This window comes from Podarcis erhardii, assembly GCF_964252035.2.
Source record: "Podarcis erhardii genome assembly, chromosome: 8".
Lineage (NCBI taxonomy): Eukaryota > Metazoa > Chordata > Lepidosauria > Squamata > Lacertidae > Podarcis > Podarcis erhardii.
Window position 1 is genome coordinate 7,618,028 of NC_138499.1, and position 19,494 is coordinate 7,637,521.

Genomic DNA, 19,494 nt, shown 5'->3' on the forward strand with positions numbered 1-19,494 from the left:
CACACACACACACACACACAGAGAGAGAGAGAGAGAGAGAGAGAGAGAGAGAGAGAGAGAGAGAACTGGTTTGCAGTATTTTAAAAATTAATTTTATTAAAAACACAATTACAGTGGTACCTCGGGTTACATATGCTTCAGGTTACATACGCTTCAGGTTACAGACTCTGCTAACCCAGAAATAGTGCTTCAGGTTAAGAACTTTGCTTCAGGATGAGAATGTGCTCCGGCGGCATGGCAGCAGCAGGAGGCCCCATTAGCTAAAGTGGTGCTTCGGGTTAAGAACAGTTTCAGGTTAAGTACGGACCTCTGGAACGAATTAAGTACTTAACTCAAGGTACCACTGTATCCAAAAGTTACACTTGTTTTCTTGACTGCCATAATACCACAGAACAATGACTCCGATCCTCAATTCATCATCACTGTCATGTTGACTCGCCAAATACTCTCAGTAGGAACCCAACTATGGATCTGGGTTTACTAGACATTTTCAATCAATATATCCCCTCCACAGACACCTCTGTGATGATGATGGCGTAAAATTGTCCTGTTCTTCTTCAATAAAAAAGGAGACTAAATTGTGTCAAAGACTTCTTTTTGCCTCTGACTATTTGACGATGACATGAGAGGCCTTCTGAAAGAGCAATGTTCCAGATATTATTAACTTAAGCCTCTAGTGGTATATTAGAGTTTTCTAATCATTGGGCAATAACTAGTCTAGCTGCTGTTAACAGGAAGGAAAATAATTCTTTTGATTTAAGGGTAGAATTTGTGGTCAAATCTAATGATAGTAAGGCAAGCACCTGATAGATAGTTTAGTGATTTTGGAGGTCAGATAAAAGTATTTTCCCTAAAAGGCACGGACCAGGGTGCACTCCCACCAATCATGAAAATAGTAACCTCATTCTCCACAGCTTTTCCAACATAACGGTGAGCTTGAAGAATTTATTTTTGGTTTGCAGTATTAAATCAAAGAGGTTCATCCATCTATTTAGCACAGCACTATTGGACCCACTATTGGACTGTTTATAGTGCCCTGGCTGTTGAATTCACAATTGAGAGGCCATCAGATTAGCAATGGAAATCCGCAGCTTTCACAGCATCACAACCTGGCTTCTATGTTTCTGGTCTCCTGCACAGATTACATGAAAAGGGAGGATGTGGTCAAGGGCTTCTTGAACAGCCAGTCAAAAAACCATCTTTTGTAGGCTGCAGAGGAAAGGCATAAATGAGTAGATCTCCTTTCAAATCATGACTGAGTCAAGAGCCCAAACCAAACAATTTGCAGAAGGGAGACATTTTGCCACTTTCTATCCTATTGGATAGGGACACGGGTGGCGCTGTGGGTTAAACCACAGAGCCTAGGACTTGCCGATCAGAAGGTCGGCAGTTTGAATTTCCACAACAGGGTGAGCTCCTGTTGCTCAGTCCCAGCTCCTGCCAACCTAGCAGTTTGAAAGCACGTCAAAGTGCAAGTAGATAAATAGGTACCGCTCCGGTGGGCCGCAACCCCAGAGTCGGTCACGATTGGACCTAATGACCTTTTTTTATCCTGTTGGAGTGGGATGCGAGTGGCACTGTGGTCTAAACAACTGAGCCTGAAGTAGAGAACATTTCCTGGATAAGCTTGCCAAGACATGCTGCTACCACTATCTAAAGGTCATGATTCAAGAGACTCCTAGAATATGTGTGTGTGAAACATGTGTCTACCAAAAAAGATTGCCAACAGGGGAATAACAGCATGGATGGACTATTGTGCTCATGCCCTGTTTGTGGGCTTCTCACAGGCATCTGATTGGCCATGGGAAGGAACAGGATGTTGGGTTAGGTAGGCATTTACTTAGGACGTTGAGTTAGGTAGGCATCCAACCAAGATGCATCTAGACTCTTCATAAAGTACAGAAAGTAGGTCCTACATGTTCAGACTGTTAATGGAGAAATCTGAGAGCTCCCTTGGACAAAAAACAAGGACACCGGCCAGGAATACCAGAGCTAAACAGCAGCCAGTAGGCTTGGTCTTTATTGAAGCCTGTCACGACAGGACTCCCACCTGCCACAAGGTGGAACAAGATAGAAGCCCCGAACAAAAGAGCACCCAAACTTTTATTAGCTGTAACATCCCCCCCAAAAAACTGCATCACTAATGCATCATGGTTACATCATGAAAGGGGAGGTCTGGTGTCAGTAATCTGAGCATCCTGGACCCTGCCCCATTCCTCCCCTTGCCCTCCACCAAATACCCATCAAGTGTAACAAAAGAGATATTTACATTTCCCTGTTTCTCAGCCAAGTTAATAATACCCTTTTGTCTTCATCTAGGTTTGTTATTTCTGGAATGGCTACCTGTCTGGCACTCGGGTATCAGGATGCCAGGAATTATCACTCAGGCAGAGGGGCTGCTGAGTAGCTGAGCTCCCATGTCTATATGGATTTCTGAAGTTTTCCCAGTGAGCCAGTACACAGATACATTTATCAGTGAATTGTTGCATTTGGTATTGTGCAGCAGAGGCCCTTTGAATAGATAGGAAGAAACTGTGATGAAGTGTTTTGTGGGGACAAATCACAAAAGTCACAAAAGTGATTGTGCTGATTTTGGTAGTGGCATGCATGTGCATGATATCTGCTGGAGGGGCAACCCCCCCCACACACCTGTACATAAATTCCTGCAACAAGACAACTCCATGTCTGGGGGGGGGGGGAAGACAAGTTAGAAGAAAGGAGATTCTAACTAAACATCAGGAAGAACTTTCTGACAGTAGTTTGACAGTGGAACAGACTCCCTTGGGAAGTGGTGGACTCTCCTTTGTTAGAGGTTTTGAAGCAGAGGTTAGATGGTAACTGTCAGTTGCGACCCCTGCATTGCAGCGGGTTGGACTAGATGACATTGGGTTCTTTCCAAATCTACAATTCTATGATTCTATATCCTCTGCCAGCTGGAAGAAACAGAAAAGCCTCTTTTCGTTTGCAAGCTCAGGGTTCACAAAGAGTTAAATCTTCTGCCATGCAAAGTTTCCTGTGCACAGGAGATCGAAATCTTCACCAGAAAGACTGCTGGATCACTTTGCAAAGTCTCTGTGGCCTGTCTCTGGCAGATAACCAGCTCCTTCTGCAAATTGTACTTTCCTCTTTAACTGAGAGTAGCATTCAAGCCTCTTTTTTAAAAAATGCAGTCTGTGTAGTTCCCTCCCAGGCTCACAGAACTGACTTAGTTGGTCTTTAAGGTGCTTCTGGAAGGAATTTGTTTTGTTTTGACATGCACACTGTGTACATGTGCTCTCAGATCAGTCAGCAGCGTGAGCCAGGGGAAAGCAGTTCGTGCCCTCTCTTCTTCAGAAACAGCAGTACTTGCTCTAGACTGGGGATTTCCTAGGCTGAATGAACATCTGGAGATTTTCAGGAATCTGTGAAGTCTGGGAGGGGGTGGGGTGCGTGGGAAGAGGGCGGATCTGGCTAGAAGGGGTGGAGGAGGAGGCGAAGAGCTGCTGGAGAGACGCCAGTCGAGAAAAAGCAGCGAAGAAGAGCAAGAGAGCGAGAATCAGAAGGGCGTGTGAATAACAGGAAAGCAAGCAGGGAGAAAACATTCCCCCGCCGAAGGAGGAAGGAAGGACTGTGAACAGCCAGCCAGATCGCGCGTTTTGCTGGAAGCTTTAGGTCCCCCAGGAGGGACTGGACAAAGAAAGGATCTGTAAGTTATGTCTGTAACTTTTATATCTGTAAGTTTTGATTGTCCTGTTTGTTTGTTTTTTTAAAAAATAGTTTTGTGTTCCTATCTCCTCACTTTGTCCTCCTTTGAAAGTTCCAGGTTTTGGTGAGGATCTGTGATGTTCCTGGGGACCTCTTCTCTGGTTTCTCAATCTCTCCTTACCCAGGCACTCCAGAGGGCACCGGTAACCATGGGTGTAGCCGGGGGGGGGGACTTAACTGCGCCCCCTCACATAAAGCCTGCCCCCCAACATAAATCCAGGCTATGCCTTGCATTTAGGTGGGGGTCAAGTCACTCCGGTTTGCATCCTCTGTGAACACGGAATTGTGATATGAGAAGGAGCCTGGAAACTCATCCAGCCCTCTGTTGAGGCTGGGGTCCCACCAGGACATCGTTGCTGATAGGTGGCCATCCACCCTCTGCTTCCAACCTCTAATGCAGGAAGGTGTCTCTTCGAAGAGACAAGAATAAATCAAATCCCTTTCACTGGACAGAATCTGATCCAAAGGAGGCTGCCACTGTTGAGCGCACGGAGAAGGTTTTTTTAGTACTCTTCTCAATACTTTTCATGGCCAGGTCAAAATATTTCTCCCCCCCCCCACACTCCTTTTCATTTTTTAAGTAGTATTCAAAATTGTAAAAGTTTTTAGTGGTTTCTAGCTGACCACAATGAGGCTCCAAGATTTGTTAAATGTCTGAGTGTGATGTAAAAGCAGTTTCTCTCCGACCACTTCCTCTGTGGGCTGATTCAGCTTCTGCTTCCATTCATTCTTGTCATCCTTCTGCCTTAACCTCCCAACCCCCATATTTTAGTAACGTAAGTGTTGCTCTTAAGTATCAGTTGCCTGGATGCATAATAACCGTAGTATTAATAACAGTAATCTTTAAAACAATTTTATGGAAGGTTTATAACATTTTGAGCATTCAAACCCAAATGCATTTATAAAAAGATAATAAAAAGGAGTGTATAAAAAAAGAATAACAACAACAACAACAAAAATACCCATGATCCTTACAAAACACAATTAAATAAAAAAGAGGAAGAGAAAGAACAAATTAAAAATAACTAAAAGAATAGAAAAGACTAGGAAAAAATGATTAAAAAGAAGAACTCCTGCCTCTCTATCTGACAATTATCTGTTACAACAGTTATTCAAAGTATTTAACATATGTACTCCATAAAAGTTTTGTCCCCTCTGCAGGCTGTAACTTTGCCCAAATTTCCCTCTAGAGTCCAGCCTTTAATGTTTAGTTACTCAGACAGCACAAAACGACTCTTCTAACATCCTTCTAGTAATCCAAATTGATATTTCTCCTGTTTCTATATAAAATCTCTTATAAAGTCCTTTTAACCAGTTACAGTAATAGTAATGGTAATGCTGGAATTCAGCTGGAAAATCTACTATTTTGGATGATTGTTTGTTAACTCTGTGTTTGGGCACCTACTGAGATATTGCATTCTTATTTTGCATGATGGTTCCTGAGATCAAGGGACAGGGTTTGTCTATGTTTTAATACAGCTGGATGTCATTACGGATCAAGATGGCAGACTGAAACTTTCAAAACTTCACTGGTTTTAATCACTGATTTCAAAACTTTGCTGATTGTTTAGGTTTTTTTGGAATTCCCATGCAAAGCCATATCTGGAGCTTCTAATGTCACCCGTTCATGCCAGCTTTCGGTTGCCTCGCCTTATAAAATAGTAAAAGTGTTGATGTGAAATGTTCAAATACTTCTGTAGTCCAGCTCAACCAGAGTGACTAATTCCGCTCTGTCTCCTCTCTCCAACAGAACAGAAAACGGTGTGGAGTATTATGAGCAGCAGTGAGTGGGGCAGCAACATTTTCACCATGGACACTGAAAACACATATGAAATGTACGGAGAGCAACTTCGTGCAAAATGTTTCGAAGAAGAAATCTACAGATATGCATTTTCTGAACTGGGTTATTATACTAAACCCATTGCCATCCTTATCTGCATATTTGGGTTGCTGGGGAATGGATATGTTTTGTGGCTCCTTGATTCCCATATTAAGAGAAATCCTTTCACCACCTACATCCTGAATTTGACTGCAGCTGACTTTGGCCTGCTCATGTTTTTGTCTCTGTCCCTTATCTTTTTGTTCGCTGATGACCTCTGTGGATTACCGCTCCCTGTTCGCATTTCTGCAATACCCCTGTTACACTTATGCCAATTTTGCTATACTGCCAGTCTCTGTTTCCATACAATCATCAGTATAGAAAGATGCCTCTCTGTCTCTTTTCCGAACTGCTACCAACATCAGCGGCCACAATCCCTTTCGTCTGGGCTATCTGTGCTAGTCTGGATCCTGTGTGTCATGTTCTGCGGAATGGAAATTTCATTTTACCTGGTCTATAATATGGTATTATACCCAGTTGTCAAGAACATGTTCATTGTGGTCATATGGGTTTTGCCTCCAATTTTAGCTGTCTTCACTTTGCTCCTGCTGGCCAAAATGTGTTGCAACTCTCAGCGCCGACTGCCAGGAAGCCTAACTACTGCCATTCTTCTCTCCCTCCTGTTTTTCCTCCTCTGCCATGGCCCATGGAGCATCGCATTTCTGCTATCCTCCCCTAAGCATTCACAAACTCTTATTGCGCTTTCACAGCTCCTCTACTCTGTCAATGGCAGCATTAAACCAGTGCTTTATTACTTGGTGGGGAAAGGAGGCAAATGTTCCTCTACAGAACCCCTGAAGGTCATTTTCAGGAGGGTCTTCCAGGATGAACACTATCTTCTGCAAGAGAACGTGTTGACTGATGCAGAGAAACTTAGTGCAGTAACTTGTTCAACCCAAGCCATCAACTGACTTAGCCAGCATTGTTCTTGAATAGAAATGCTTTGATCCTGGAACAAACATGTAGGAATAATTGCTCATAGTGGACTATACCATGAAGCTCAATCTCCTTACCCAGGAATGAAGATGCAAGATGTAATCAATAGGCACAACAAAAAGCCACAGCTTCGTCAACTCAAAGGAATGCTTTTCTCTTGCTATACTGATTTTACTGCCACTTCTCTCTAGCTCAGTATTGATAAAGTTGCTGCAGCATAGTCCATTGCCGTCAGGAACCTCAGGGTACCATCTCTGTGTGGAATAAAGTCAGCCATGTTGATGACTATCACTGCCTCTTGTGGGAGCATAGTCCCATAGTAAACTGCTCAGGACCGCAATACCTCAAGGATGACCTCTCTCCGTGTGAACCGTGGACCCTGAGATCCTCATCTGAGGCCCTCCTTCATGTGCCTCCTCCACAAAGAGGTCTCAAGGGTGGAAACACAAGAACGGACCTTTTCTGCAGTGGTCCCCCATTTGTGGAATGCTCTCCCCAGGGAGGTTTGCCTGGCACCATCCTTATACACCTTTAGGCACCAGGCAAATACTTTCCTGCTTAACCAGGCCTTTGGCTGATTCACATCCAATACCCTTTTAAAATGTGTTTTGGGGCGTCGTCAACTGTTATTGAGTTGCTTTTATTTGTATTCTATATTTTGTGCTTTTATATTGTGATTGTATCTTGTGAACCACCCTGAGACCTGCGGGTATAGGGAAGTGTACAAATTTAATATATAATAATAATAGTTTAACTATGCACTGTGTGGATTGATTTGTCTGTGTGAAGAAATACTTTCTTTGGCCCCCAGATGCTGTAACCTTTCCTCAGGGGGTAGTTTGCTGTGAGATTGCTGGGTTTTTACTGCCTATGTGTTTGTCAGGAGACAGGAAATTTGATCCTTCCCAGGGTGGCAGCCAATAAGCAAATAAAAAAAGAGGAGTTCTTACCAAGTCTTTTATTCAAGATTCACAGTAAAAGACATAGCAATGCCACCTCTCTTAGATAATGGCATTGCTTCGTGTAAAGTCCCACCACCTCCATCTCTCCTATCATACATCATCCCTGCGCCGGCTGATCTGTGCTTTCTGCCTTTGATCCTTCTGTTCTACTGCTCTCAATGCTCGCCAGGACCTGGGATAAGGGCAGGGGTCTGGCATGCTGTCCAAAGACGCTGAGTCTGTCAGCTGTCTCTACCCTGGTGCTTCTACTTCCTCCCTCTCCTCTCCCAATATTTCCCAGCTTATGGCCCTCTGCAGCCTCTGAACTGTGACCTTCTGCAAAACACTGTTGTAAATCTATACTGTCTCCCTCCTCTCTTGGAAGTGCAGGAGGAGGAGTGGGGGGGTGGTCTCCACCATTCCTCCTCAGAACAGTCCCTGACAGTGTTTCATATGCAGTCCTTTTAGGCACTGCCATGGTTCTTTGAAACGTTTGATTAGGAGGAATTCAGTGATGTACTAAAGCAGGGGTCAGCAACCTAAGGCCCATGGGCTGGAAGCGGCCCATGGAGGCCACTTAACCAGCCGCCGGGCTGCCCCCAAACTGAGCTGCCCGCTCATCAAGTCTCTGAGTGCTGCACTAAACCGGCGCAGTGCAGCATGGGGATTCTCTTCAGTGACTCCGGAAATCACTTCTGTGCATGCCCAGATGCTAGAAATCGTGTCTGCGCATGTCCGCAGTGCCGGAAATTGCTTCTTCACAAGCATAATTTCCAGGGCCTGGGCATGCGCAGAAGCAACTTCCGGCACCGCGGACATGCGCAGACGCGATTTTCGGCGTTGTGCTGCACCGGCCCGGCCCACGAAGGATCTCTGCAGGAGTGATCTGGCCCATGCCCAGTAAGCCTTGCCGACCCCTGTATTAAGGCAGAAATGACTGGCAGAATCCGAGACCGGGGAGAAGAATCGGTGGAAGAGGACTGGAAGAAGTTCAAAGAATACCTACAAAAACATTGTAAAATGTTTGAATGTTAAAATGATGTTGGATATAAAAATAATATGGCATTAGGAAATTGGTAAAAAGAAATATGCAAAAATGATGTGGAAAAGAAGGGGTAAGACCAGGGCATTATTATGTTGTGATTAAATAAATGACACAAGGGATTAAGTTATAAATGAATATGTGAAATAGTGTTTAAAAGAGAAGGAAAGTAAATGCATAATAGGTTGAAATATACAATATGGAACAAGATTGGAAAGAGGGTAGGAAATTGCTAAAATTGATTGTGTAAAGGAGAACACAGAAAAGGGAGATGTGAGGAAGTCAGGAAAGAGGGTTGTAGAGATAATAAATGCAAGGGATAATTTTTTCTTTTCTTATTTTTCTTTGTTTTCTATGCTGTGCTGTTGTTGATTCTGTTTGTTTTTCTTTTTGATTTCTGGTTTGATTGTTGTTATTGGTGTATCTTTTTTGACTTTGTTTCTTTTTATTATGAAAAACCTTAATAAATATTTATTTAAAAAAAAATAAGGCATCCATTCTGTCTAATTAAGCATCTTTGCTTGCTTGTCAGAATGATCACCCTCTTCTGCCGCACTTCATATTGCAAGGTTTATCCCAATCCCTGCAGGCCAATTTTGGTGAGCACATAGGGGTGGAATATTTGCTCAGGGCTTCTGCTGGTGTGGTTTGCTAGCTGAGTTAGCAATGGAAATCTGCAGCTTTCACAGCATCACAACCTGGCTTCTATGTGGCTGGTCTCCTGCACAGATTACATAAAAAGGGAGGATGTGGCGAAGGGTTTCTTGAACAGCCAGTCAAAAAACAATCTTGTGTAGGCTGCAGAGGAAAGGGATAAATGAGTAGATCTCCTCGCAAATCATGACTGAGTCAAGAGCCAAAACCAAACCATTTGCAGAATCCCTCCCACTTTATTTGCAATTCTCTATAGTCACCTTGGGGCCTTGAATAAGACAATGAATGAATAAGGTTATTCAGAAGAATAACAATAGCATATAGAATCATAGAATCATAGAGTTGGAAGAGACCACAAGGGCCATCGAGTCCAACCCCCTGCCAAGCAGGAAACACCATCAGAGTACTCCTGACATATGGTTGTCAAGCCTCTGCTTAAAGACCTCCAAAGAAGGAGACTCCACCACACTCCTTGGCAGCAAATTCCACTGTCAAACAGCTCTTACTGTCAGGAAGTTCTTCCTAATGCTTAGGTGGAATCTTCTTTCTTGTAGTTTGGATCCATTGCTCCGTGTCCGCTTCTCTGGAGCAGCAGAAAACAACCTTTCTCCCTCCTCTATGTGACATCCTTTTATATATTTGAACATGGCTATCATATCACCCCTTAACCTCCTTTTCTCCAGGCTAAACATGCCCAGCTCCCTTAGCCGTTCCTCCTAAGGCATCGATTCCAGGCCTTTGACCATTTTGGTTGCCCTCCTCTGGACACGTTCCAGTTTGTCAGTGTCCTTCTTGAACTGTGGTGCCCAGAACTGGACACAGTACTCCAGGTGAGGTTTGACCAGAGCAGAATACAGAGGCACTATTACTTCCCTTGATCTAGATGCTATACTCCTATTGATGCAGCCCAGAATTGCATTGGCTTTTTTAGCTGCCGCGTCACACTGTTGGCTCATGTCAAGTTTGTGGTCAACCAAGACTCCTAGATCCTTTTCACATGTACTGCTCTCAAGCCAGGTGTCACCCATCTTGTATTTGTGCCTCTCATTTTTTTTGCCTAAGTGCAATACTTTACATTTCTCCCTGTTAAAATTCATCTTTTTGTTTTGGCCCAGTTCTCTAATCTGTCAAGGTCGTTGCAGCTGCTGTCCCTTGCTATGAACTTGCATCTTGCCTTCTAAAGTGGGAAGCAGGTGACCAAGGAGGTTGGAGGAGGTGGATTTAGAGCAGTGTGGCCTTGGTTCAGTATACCTGAAGGAGCGTCTCCACCTCCATCGTTCTGCCCGGACACTGAGGTCCAGCTCCAAGGGCATTCTGGCAGTTCCCTCACTGCAAGAAGCCAAGTTACAGGGAACCAGGCAGAGGGCCTTCTCGGTAGTGGCGCCCGCCCTGTGGAACGCCCTCCCATCAGATGTCAAAGCGATAAACAACTACTTGACATTCAGAAGACATCTGAAGGCAGCCCTGTTCAGGGAAGTTTTTAATATGTGACATTTTAGTGTATTTTTCATCTTTGTTGGAAGCCGCCCAGAGTGACTGGGGAAACCCAGCCAGATGGGCGGGATACAAATAATAAATTATTATTATTATATTATATAGAGTTGAAAAGAATCCTGCTTATGCCTTTGAAGTCTTGGAGCCCTTGGTATTTGAACAAATCCCACTTGGTGAATGATTATTTTTTCTTTATTAAATTGTATGCCACCTGATGTTCATGTTAGGAACTAAGCAAATAACAAGTATAAGAACTAAAGGAGCAAACATTAAAAGATAAACACCCGTAATTATAAGTTGCAGAAAAGAAGCAGAAAAACATGAATCTACAGACTTTTTTTAAAGAATAAACCTATGTTGTTGGTCATCTCTAATAATAATAATAATAATAATAATAATAATAATAATAATGACATCCCCACAGCTTAGCTTACAAGGAGAGACTTAAGGAGTCATCATCATTGAATCTGTTGTGGCTGGAAGACTCCGATCTTCTCTGCAATCATCTTTGTCACTAAAAACTCTTTCCAGCACCACCTTCAAGGGTTCTCTGGATCGATGTGTCGTTTTCCTTCCAATTAAGAAGTAAATGAATGGATTAACACTGCTGTTGATAACAGCAGATACTACTCCAAATAATGCCGTTATTATATTAATATCAGGAAGAAGATATTGAACAGTTATTATGACACTGAGTGGAACACCAAAAATGAGGAAGAAAAGAAGAGCAAGCAAGAGGGCTGTGTAGAACTTTCCTCGTTGGCATCGATGTAAACTGCAGCAGACCTTGATGAAAAGGGTCACAGTACAGATGACCACAACAAGTGTGCAAAATACAGAGCTGATCATATGAATGACACAACTCATTATGTCAAAGCCTGCATATTGGGTTAAAATGAAAAAGTGATAGATTCCAAACACCAGAATGGACATTGCCCATATTAATGCACAAACAATTTCAGACAGGTGTTCTAGACGGTGGCATCGATACCAGATTGGGAAGACAACAGAGAGACATTTCTCGACACTGATGGCTGTCAGTAGATATAAGCTTATGGCATGTGTGGAAATAAACAGTTCAAAACCCAGCTGAGAGAAAATTCCTCCTACATCCCAAAATCTAGCTGAAAATGAAAATGCTAAAGTTACGAGGACACAAGAATCAGCTACAGCCAAGTTCAAGATGTAGGTGGTGATGGGATTCTTCTTCACGATGAAGCAGAGAAACCAGATGACAACTGCATTCCCCACCAGGCCACATATGAATATTGCAAGGGTAATAATGGAAAGACAGGCAAAGAGAAACAGGTAATGTGTGAAGGAAGCAAGTTCAGATTCATCATCTTCCTCTGGGAATGCTGAAGGGCTGTAGTCTCCAGAAAACCCATCAATGGTTAAACCAAGTGATGCAGCTGTGCTCTGGTCAGCCATAATGAAATCTTTTCCTTTGGATTCTTCCTTCTTTCCTGCTCTCTGCACTATGTCTGCAAGCAGAAGGGATGAAGATCAGAAGGGATAATCACTAAAAGTAAGTGCCTACACAATTCCAATATGGAAAGCTTCTAACTCATTTGTTATAGGTAGCCCAGGAAAGAGATTAACACTACTCACCTGCTACAGCTTCAAGAAGAAGAATAGAAATATAAAATTGTTGAGTCTGAAGGGACCCTAAGGATCATTCACTCCAACCCTCTGCAATGCAGGAAAACATTTTGGGCAAAATAAAGAAGAGCTTCATATAAGAGGCACAAGACTCCCAATGCATATAAGAAAAAAACTCTGGTTACACAGTCTTCTCTGCCCCTTCCTCTATGATGGTATCTTAGCCAACTGTTGTAACTGTTTATCAGGCTAAAGTTATCAGGGTCGAGAGAGGAAGATAAATTGTACACAAGTTCTGAGATGGCATGACTTTAAACAAGCTTCCTCCAGTCTGATGTCATCCAGATTTTTTGGACTACAACTCCCAGCATGTTGTGCTTGATGGAAGTGGGAGATGTAGTTCCAAACATCTGGAGGCCACCAGGTTGGGGAAAGTTGCCTTAAACAAAGGAATGGAGTTGATCCTAAAGCAAGGGTGCAATGTTCTTAGATGCCAACTCAGATAAGTCTAGGGATAGCCTCTAGCAGCAAAATGTCTCAGGACCAGTCCTGAAAAGGCCTTCAGGTATCATTGTAACAATGTTCTTTTTTTCTTGACTACCCTTGTATTTAAGGTTGCCAGCAAATTTGCAAAAGATAAGAAGAGATGGCCCTGTAGTTGTGTGAGCACAAGTTGTTCAGTGTGGACACATCTGCTAGTGAAAGTTTTCATAGCACAAAGATAATGGATTACAGCCAAAGGATACAGTGGAACTTCTTCTCCTGCAGGGAAGGTCTGCAGGGTCTTTAAGAAATGTGGTTTCTTTACTCATATTTACACCTGAGCTTAGTTGGAGGGACTGCAGAACCTCCCTCCCCAAGAGTGTCTCTTGCTGCTTCTCTCATAGCTTCAGTTAGCTTGAGTCGAGAGCAGTCAGCTATGCTAGCCATTCTCTAGGTTGCAGCCTGCACTCATGAAGTTCTCACCTTTGTTCTCTTTCCTCTTCCCAGAACATATCCAGGAATATATAGGAGGGAATCTGATACACAGGGATCTGGGGATACCTTGTTCCCCCACAAACCTGTAACAATATTATTTGTGGTGGAATCAGGTTGGATTGGAGATACAGGAGGTTCTGCCAGGGGACCAGAAGGCTTTCACAGCAGCTCAAGCTTCACATGCAATGAATGACCAGGTGTGTTAAATTCACACTTTCACACCAAGGGTATGCAGAGCTTCCAAAGGGATGGAGTTGAAAAGAATCCTGCTTATGCCTTTGAAGTTTTGAAGTCCTTGGTATTTGAACAAATCCCACTTCATGAATGATTAATTTTTCTTTATTAATTTGTATGCCACCAGATGTTCATGTTAGCTACTAAGCAAATAACAAGTATAAAAACTAAAGGAGCAAACATTAAAAGATAAACACCCATGATTATAAGTTGTAGAAAAGAAGCAGAAAAACACAAATCTACAGACTTTTTTTTAAGAATAAATCTATGTTGTTGGTCATCTCTAATGCCATCCCAACAGCTTAGCTTACAAGGAGAGACTTAAGGAGTCATCATCATTGAATCTGTTGTGGCTGGAAGACTCCGATCTTCTCTGCAATCATCTTTGTCACTAAAAACTCTTTCCAGCACCACCTTCAAGGGTTCTCTGGATCGATGTGTCGTTTTCCTTCCAATTAAGAAGTAAATGAATGGATTAACACTGCTGTTGATAACAGCAGATACTACTCCAAATAATGCCGTTATTATATTAATATCAGGAAGAAGATATTGAACAGTTATTAAGACACTGAGTGGAACACCAAAAATGAGGAAGAAAAGAAGAGCAAGCAAGAGGGCTGTGTAGAACTTTCCTCGTTGGCATCGATGCAAACTGCAGCAGACCTTGATGAAAAGGGTCACAGTACAGATGACCACAACAAGTGTGCAAAATACAGAGTTGATCATATGAATGACCCAAATCATTACGTCAAAGTCTGCATTTTCGGTTGGAATGACAAAGTGATAGATTCCAAACACCAGAATGGACATTGCCCATATTAATGCACAAACAATTTCAGACAAGTGTTCTAGACGGTGGCATCGATACCAGATTGGGAAGACAACAGAGAGACATTTCTCAGCACTGATGGCTGTCAGTAGATATAAGCTTATGGCATGTGTGGAAATAAACAGTTCAATACAAAGCCCAGAGGAAATTCCTCCTACATCCCAAAAGCTAGCTGAAAATGAAAATGCTAAAAATATAAGGACACAAGAATCAGCTACAGCCAAGTTCAAGATGTAGGTGGTGATGGGATTCTTCTTCACGATGAAGCAGAGAAACCAGATGACAATTGCATTCCCCACCAGGCCACATATGAATATTGCAAGGGTAATAATGGAAAGACAGGCAAAGAGAAACAGGTAATGTGTGAAGGAAGCAAGTTCAGATTCATCATCTTCCCCTGGGAATGCTGAAGGGCTGTAGTCTCCAGAAAACCCATCAATGGTTAAACCAAGTGATGCAGCTGTGCTCTGGTCAGCCATAATGAAATCTTTTCCTTTGGATTCTTCCTTCTTTCCTGCTCTCTGCACTATGTCTGCAAGCAGAAGGGATGAGGATCAAAAGGGATAATCACTAAAAGTAAGTGCCTACACAATTCCAATATGGAAAGCTTCTAACTCATTTGTTATAGGTAGCCCAGGAAAGAGATTAACACTACTCACCTGCTACAGCTTCAAGAAGAAGAATAGAAATATAAAATTGTTGAGTCTGAAGGGACCCTAAGGATCATTCACTCCAACCCTCTGCAATGCAGGAAAACATTTTGAGCAAAATAAAGAAGAGCTTCATATAAGAGGCACAAGACTCCCAATGCATATAAGAAAAAAACTCTGGTTACACAGTCTTCTCTGCCCCTTCCTCTATGATGGTATCTTAGCCAACTGTTGTAACTGTTTATCAGGCTAAAGTTATCAGGGTCGAGAGAGGAAGATAAATTGTACACAAGTTCTGAGATGGCATGACTTTAAACAAGCTTCCTCCAGTCTGATGTCATCCAGATTTTTTGGACTACAACTCCCAGCATGTTGTGCTTGATGGGAGTGGGAGATTTAGTTCCAAACATCTGGAGGGCACCAGGTTGGGGAAAGTTGCCTTAAACAAAGCAATGGAGTTGATCCTAAAGCAAGGGTGCAATGTTCTTAGATGCCAACTCAGATATGTCTGGGGATAGCCTCTAGCAGCAAAATGTCTCAGGACCAGTCCTGAAAAGGCCTTCAGGTATCATTGTGATGAATTACAAATTGTAATGAAATACCAGCAATTTCGTGAAGACCATGATGTAGAGAAGCCACTTTCCCTTTATGTGCAAGGGAGGAGGAAACAATGGAGAACATAGTACTATGACAATACTTGTGGTTATTTACCAATCCTCCACAGCACCGGCATTTTTATGTGCATGTTTGGAGCAGTGGTGGACTTTGGGGTCTAAGATTTCAGTGGCCCCCTGTGCAATTCTCAAAACTTTTTGCTCCCTCTGCCTCTCATCTTCTGTTCCAAGTCATCCTTGCCCCAGTGTGGTGTAGTGGTTAAGAGTGGTAGACTCGTAATCTGGTGAACCGGGTTCGCGTCTCCGCTCCTCCACATGCAGCTGCTGGGTGACCTTGGGCTAGTCACACTTCTCTGAAGTCTCTCAGCCCCACTCACCTCACAGAGTGTTTGTTGTGGGGGAGGAAGGGAAAGGAGAATGTTAGCCGCTTTGAGACTCCTTCCGGTAGTGATAAAGCGGGATATCAAATCCAAACTCCTCCTCCTCCTCCTCCTCTCCTCCTCCTCCTCCTCCTCCTCCTCCTCCTCCTCCAATGCCCTCTTGGCTTGGTGCCCAGTGCTGGCAAACTGGTTGTGCTTTCCTAAATCCACCTCTGTTTCCATTGGTGAAGACTGGAATTGCCATCTGGTTTCTGTACATATGCCTTGTGAATCTGCACCAAGAAAAGTACTCCCTCGATCGCCTAACTTGCTGAACTTGCCTGTTGTTGACTTCAACTTCTTCCCTTTTGTGCTTCTGTCACTCCCTTTTTTGGTACCGAGCACTCTCAAAAATGACCAACAAGATCATTGTCACTAAAGAGGCCAGTAATTTACCTCCTTTGGTTTGCTTATACTGGACAGCCCAGTGTGGCTTGCTTTCCAATCTATGATTGTTTTGCCCAGTCAGAATACATTTCTGCTTTGCCTTCATGGCTGCTTTGGCCCACTTCTGGCTTGTTGCCTGGAAGAGCAAAGCTATTTTGCCATCTTTTGTCATACGAATGTTTTCTCCACAATTATCAGGATAATCTGTACCCAGAATGCCCTTATCATCGCTCTTCTTGTCTCTACATTGATTAGGTTCACCAAGATGTGCTGCAGCTCACAAGATCAGCCAAGAATGTTTTATGGGACCGTTACTGCTCACTCTCACTTCCTTCATTTCCTTTGCTATTCCATTTAGAATATTGTACTTCATAGACTGTTTAGGTTATATACCCATTATTCTTCTTATGTTGCTTTGATTTCTCCTTACTGCTTTCAGAATCACCATTCATCCTTTGCTTTCCTTTGTCATTGAGGGAAACGGGAAACGTGGAATTGAAAGAATCTGCGATATGTGTTCCCAGCACATAATAAAGCACTAAGAAGCTTCTGGAGAGCAATGATTTCTAAATAAGGATGAACCAAGTCAGCCTGTTTCTGTTCTGTGTCAGTTTCATAAGATAGCTCAGTCCTAAATCTGTTTCTGTCCCCTTAAAAAGAAGAGAAACAAACATTTCACATTTAAATTGTCTGCACTTTTGTACTCAGTTTCCCTAAAATACACGTTGTGTACAGATTTCCTGCCTAAAATAAGCATTACCATATGTTTTTCTAAGCATTTCAACTAAAAATGCTGCTGCCGCTTTGCCGTGCGTTTGTGGGGAGGGCTCTTCCCCCTGTTAGCCCATTCTCCATCTTGGGCCTGGGGACGGGCCCCAGACTCCACCTCAGCATAAAAGACTCCAAGGAGGCCCGGAACATTGCTGCTGCCGCTTTGCCGGTGAGTCTTGGGGAGGACCGCTCCCCCTGCAAGCCCATTCTCCACCTTGGGCCTGGGGGCGGGCCCCAGACTCCACCTCAGCATATAAGGCTCCAAGGAGGCCTTGGAACATTGCTGCTGCCGCTTCGCCGTGCGTTTGTGGGGAGGGCTCTTCCCCCTGTTAGCCCATTCTCCACCAGGCCAGGGGGCGGGGCCCACACTCACCACTGCCACAACGTTAAGGACACTGGTGCTGCTGCAGCAACTGTTTAAAATGCTTTTATATATTTTAAAGTGTTTTTATTTTTACTTTGTTGTACCACCATAAATGGTGGTTTTTATCCATGTATTTTTATTTTGTTTTGGTTTATTTCGGGTTGGGGTGGGGTGGTTGTTGAGTGGGGTGGGGATTGGTTTTGTTTTGGTGCAATTGTTTTTTGTTTGTTTGCTTTTATATTCTGTAAATGGAGGCGAGTATGAGGCTTGGGATTCCTACTGTGGAGGGGCGAGGGAGGTATGGCGGTGGGGGCAGATGTCATAGGCGAAGGGGATTGAGATACGGATATGCTCGTACCCCTTCCAATCTGCGCCCCATCCCGAGAGACGAGGGTAGGGTGAGCAAGGATTACTCACCTCCGTCACTGGTGTTGTGCAATGCCAGGTCTATAGGCAACAGAACCGCCACCCTGCGAGATTTCTTCACCTCGCAGGGGGTTGACCTGGCATGTGTGACTGAGACCTGGGTGCGCGAAGGGGATACTGTTACCTTACGAGAGATGGCGCCCCCGGGTTTCTCTGTCCTCCACCAGTTGCGGACTGTGGGCTGGGGGGGGGGAGGGGTGGCGTTATTAATCCGGGAAGATTGTTCTTTCAGGGCTCTACCATCGCCATCGATCCCCGGCATTGAATGTGTTGGCCTAGTGTGGGGCTCCGAGGTGAGCTTGGCTGTCTGGCTGGTGTACCGGCCACCTAGCGCACCAGCAGCCACCCTGTCAGGCCTGCTGGAGGCGGTGGCCGGCTGGGCCTTGGAGTTCCCTAACCTATTGGTATTGGGGGACTTCAACATCCATGCTGATGTCACTCCCTCCTCACAGGCTCTGGACCTGGTGTCTTCCATGGCGGCACTAGGGCTCTCCCAGTTTGTTTCGGGCCCCACACATCAAGCAGGCCACACGCTGGATCTGATCTTTGGCGTCGGTATAGATGTGATCATGTTTCCTTCAATGAAGGTGCCATGGTCTGATCACTATGCTCTGAAAGCCAGGATTGACGTTCCACCCCCACCCTGCTTAGGTGGCGAGCCGATTTGGGCTCGCCCACAGAGGCTGATGGACCCTGATAGATTCCGTCAAGCCTTGCGGGACCTTTCTCCCCCTGGCGACTCATTGACTGAGCTTGTTGAGGCCTGGAATACCCAGCTCCTGGCAGCCATCAATGAGATCGCACCTAAGCGCCCTCTGCGACCCCCAAGAAACCGGGCTCCCTGGTTTACCGAGGAGCTCCGGAAAATGAAGCGGGACCTCAGACGGCTAGAGCGAGTATGGCGGGGTGCCCGTGACGGAGCTTCAAGAACATCTTATAGGGCTTTTATGAAAACCTACGAGATGGCAGTGAAGGCTGCTAAGAAGTCCTACTTCTCAGCCTCCATTGCATCCGCTAGCTCTCGCCCGGCGCAATTATTTAGTATAATTCGGTCTTTAACGTCCCTCGAAGGACAGCCAAATTTAAATAATAATTTGACACACAGCTGTGAGGCATTTGCGAGCTTCTTTGCGGAGAAGGTCCTGTTGCTCCGCCATGACCTCCCTGCCAATTTGGATACAATAAAGGAACTGGAGGCCCCTCGACTGTCCTCGGGTTCAGTATTGGACCACTTTGACCGGATATCCCCAGCCGATGTGGACAGACTCCTCCGAGCTGGAAAGCCCACCACTTGTCCTCTCGACCCATGCCCGTCCTGGCTGATTAGAGCGTGTCCAGACGAGGTGCGGGCCCCCCTGGGGGATATAATCAATCTGTCCCTTGGCACCGGGACATTCCCAGGGGAACTGAAGGAGGCAGTGGTGCGCCCGCTTTTAAAGAAAACATCATTAGATCCCTTAGATCTATGCAATTACCGCCCGGTTTCGAATCTTCCATTCCTGGGTAAGGTGATTGAGAGAGCGGTTGCTG

General features: G+C 44.4%; 3 protein-coding genes across 3 annotated transcripts; 1 reads left to right on the top strand and 2 right to left on the bottom strand.

Moving 5' to 3' along the window:
- The first annotated feature begins 3,441 nt into the window (after window positions 1–3,441).
- LOC309347774 (mas-related G-protein coupled receptor member D-like) lies at window positions 3,442–7,318 on the top strand. The gene is made up of 2 exons (XM_081872544.1): window positions 3,442–3,685; window positions 5,495–7,318. The coding sequence occupies exon 2, from the start codon at window positions 5,518–5,520 to the stop codon at window positions 6,532–6,534; it is 1,017 nt and encodes a 338-aa protein (XP_081728670.1). The 5' UTR covers window positions 3,442–3,685; window positions 5,495–5,517; the 3' UTR covers window positions 6,535–7,318.
- A 3,785-nt stretch (window positions 7,319–11,103) lies between these two features.
- LOC309348854 (mas-related G-protein coupled receptor member H-like) lies at window positions 11,104–15,501 on the bottom strand. The gene is made up of 3 exons (XM_081874635.1): window positions 15,482–15,501; window positions 12,302–12,789; window positions 11,104–12,174 (listed from the first exon to the last, which is right to left on the bottom strand). Exon 3 carries the CDS (start codon window positions 12,119–12,121, stop codon window positions 11,135–11,137), a length of 987 nt encoding a protein of 328 aa, XP_081730761.1. The 5' UTR covers window positions 12,122–12,174; window positions 12,302–12,789; window positions 15,482–15,501; the 3' UTR covers window positions 11,104–11,134.
- Window positions 12,774–15,475, bottom strand: LOC309348855 (mas-related G-protein coupled receptor member H-like). Its single transcript, XM_081874636.1, has 2 exons — window positions 14,993–15,475; window positions 12,774–14,865 (listed from the first exon to the last, which is right to left on the bottom strand). The coding sequence occupies exon 2, from the start codon at window positions 14,810–14,812 to the stop codon at window positions 13,826–13,828; it is 987 nt and encodes a 328-aa protein (XP_081730762.1). The 5' UTR covers window positions 14,813–14,865; window positions 14,993–15,475; the 3' UTR covers window positions 12,774–13,825.
- Window positions 15,502–19,494: the final 3,993 nt, after the last annotated feature.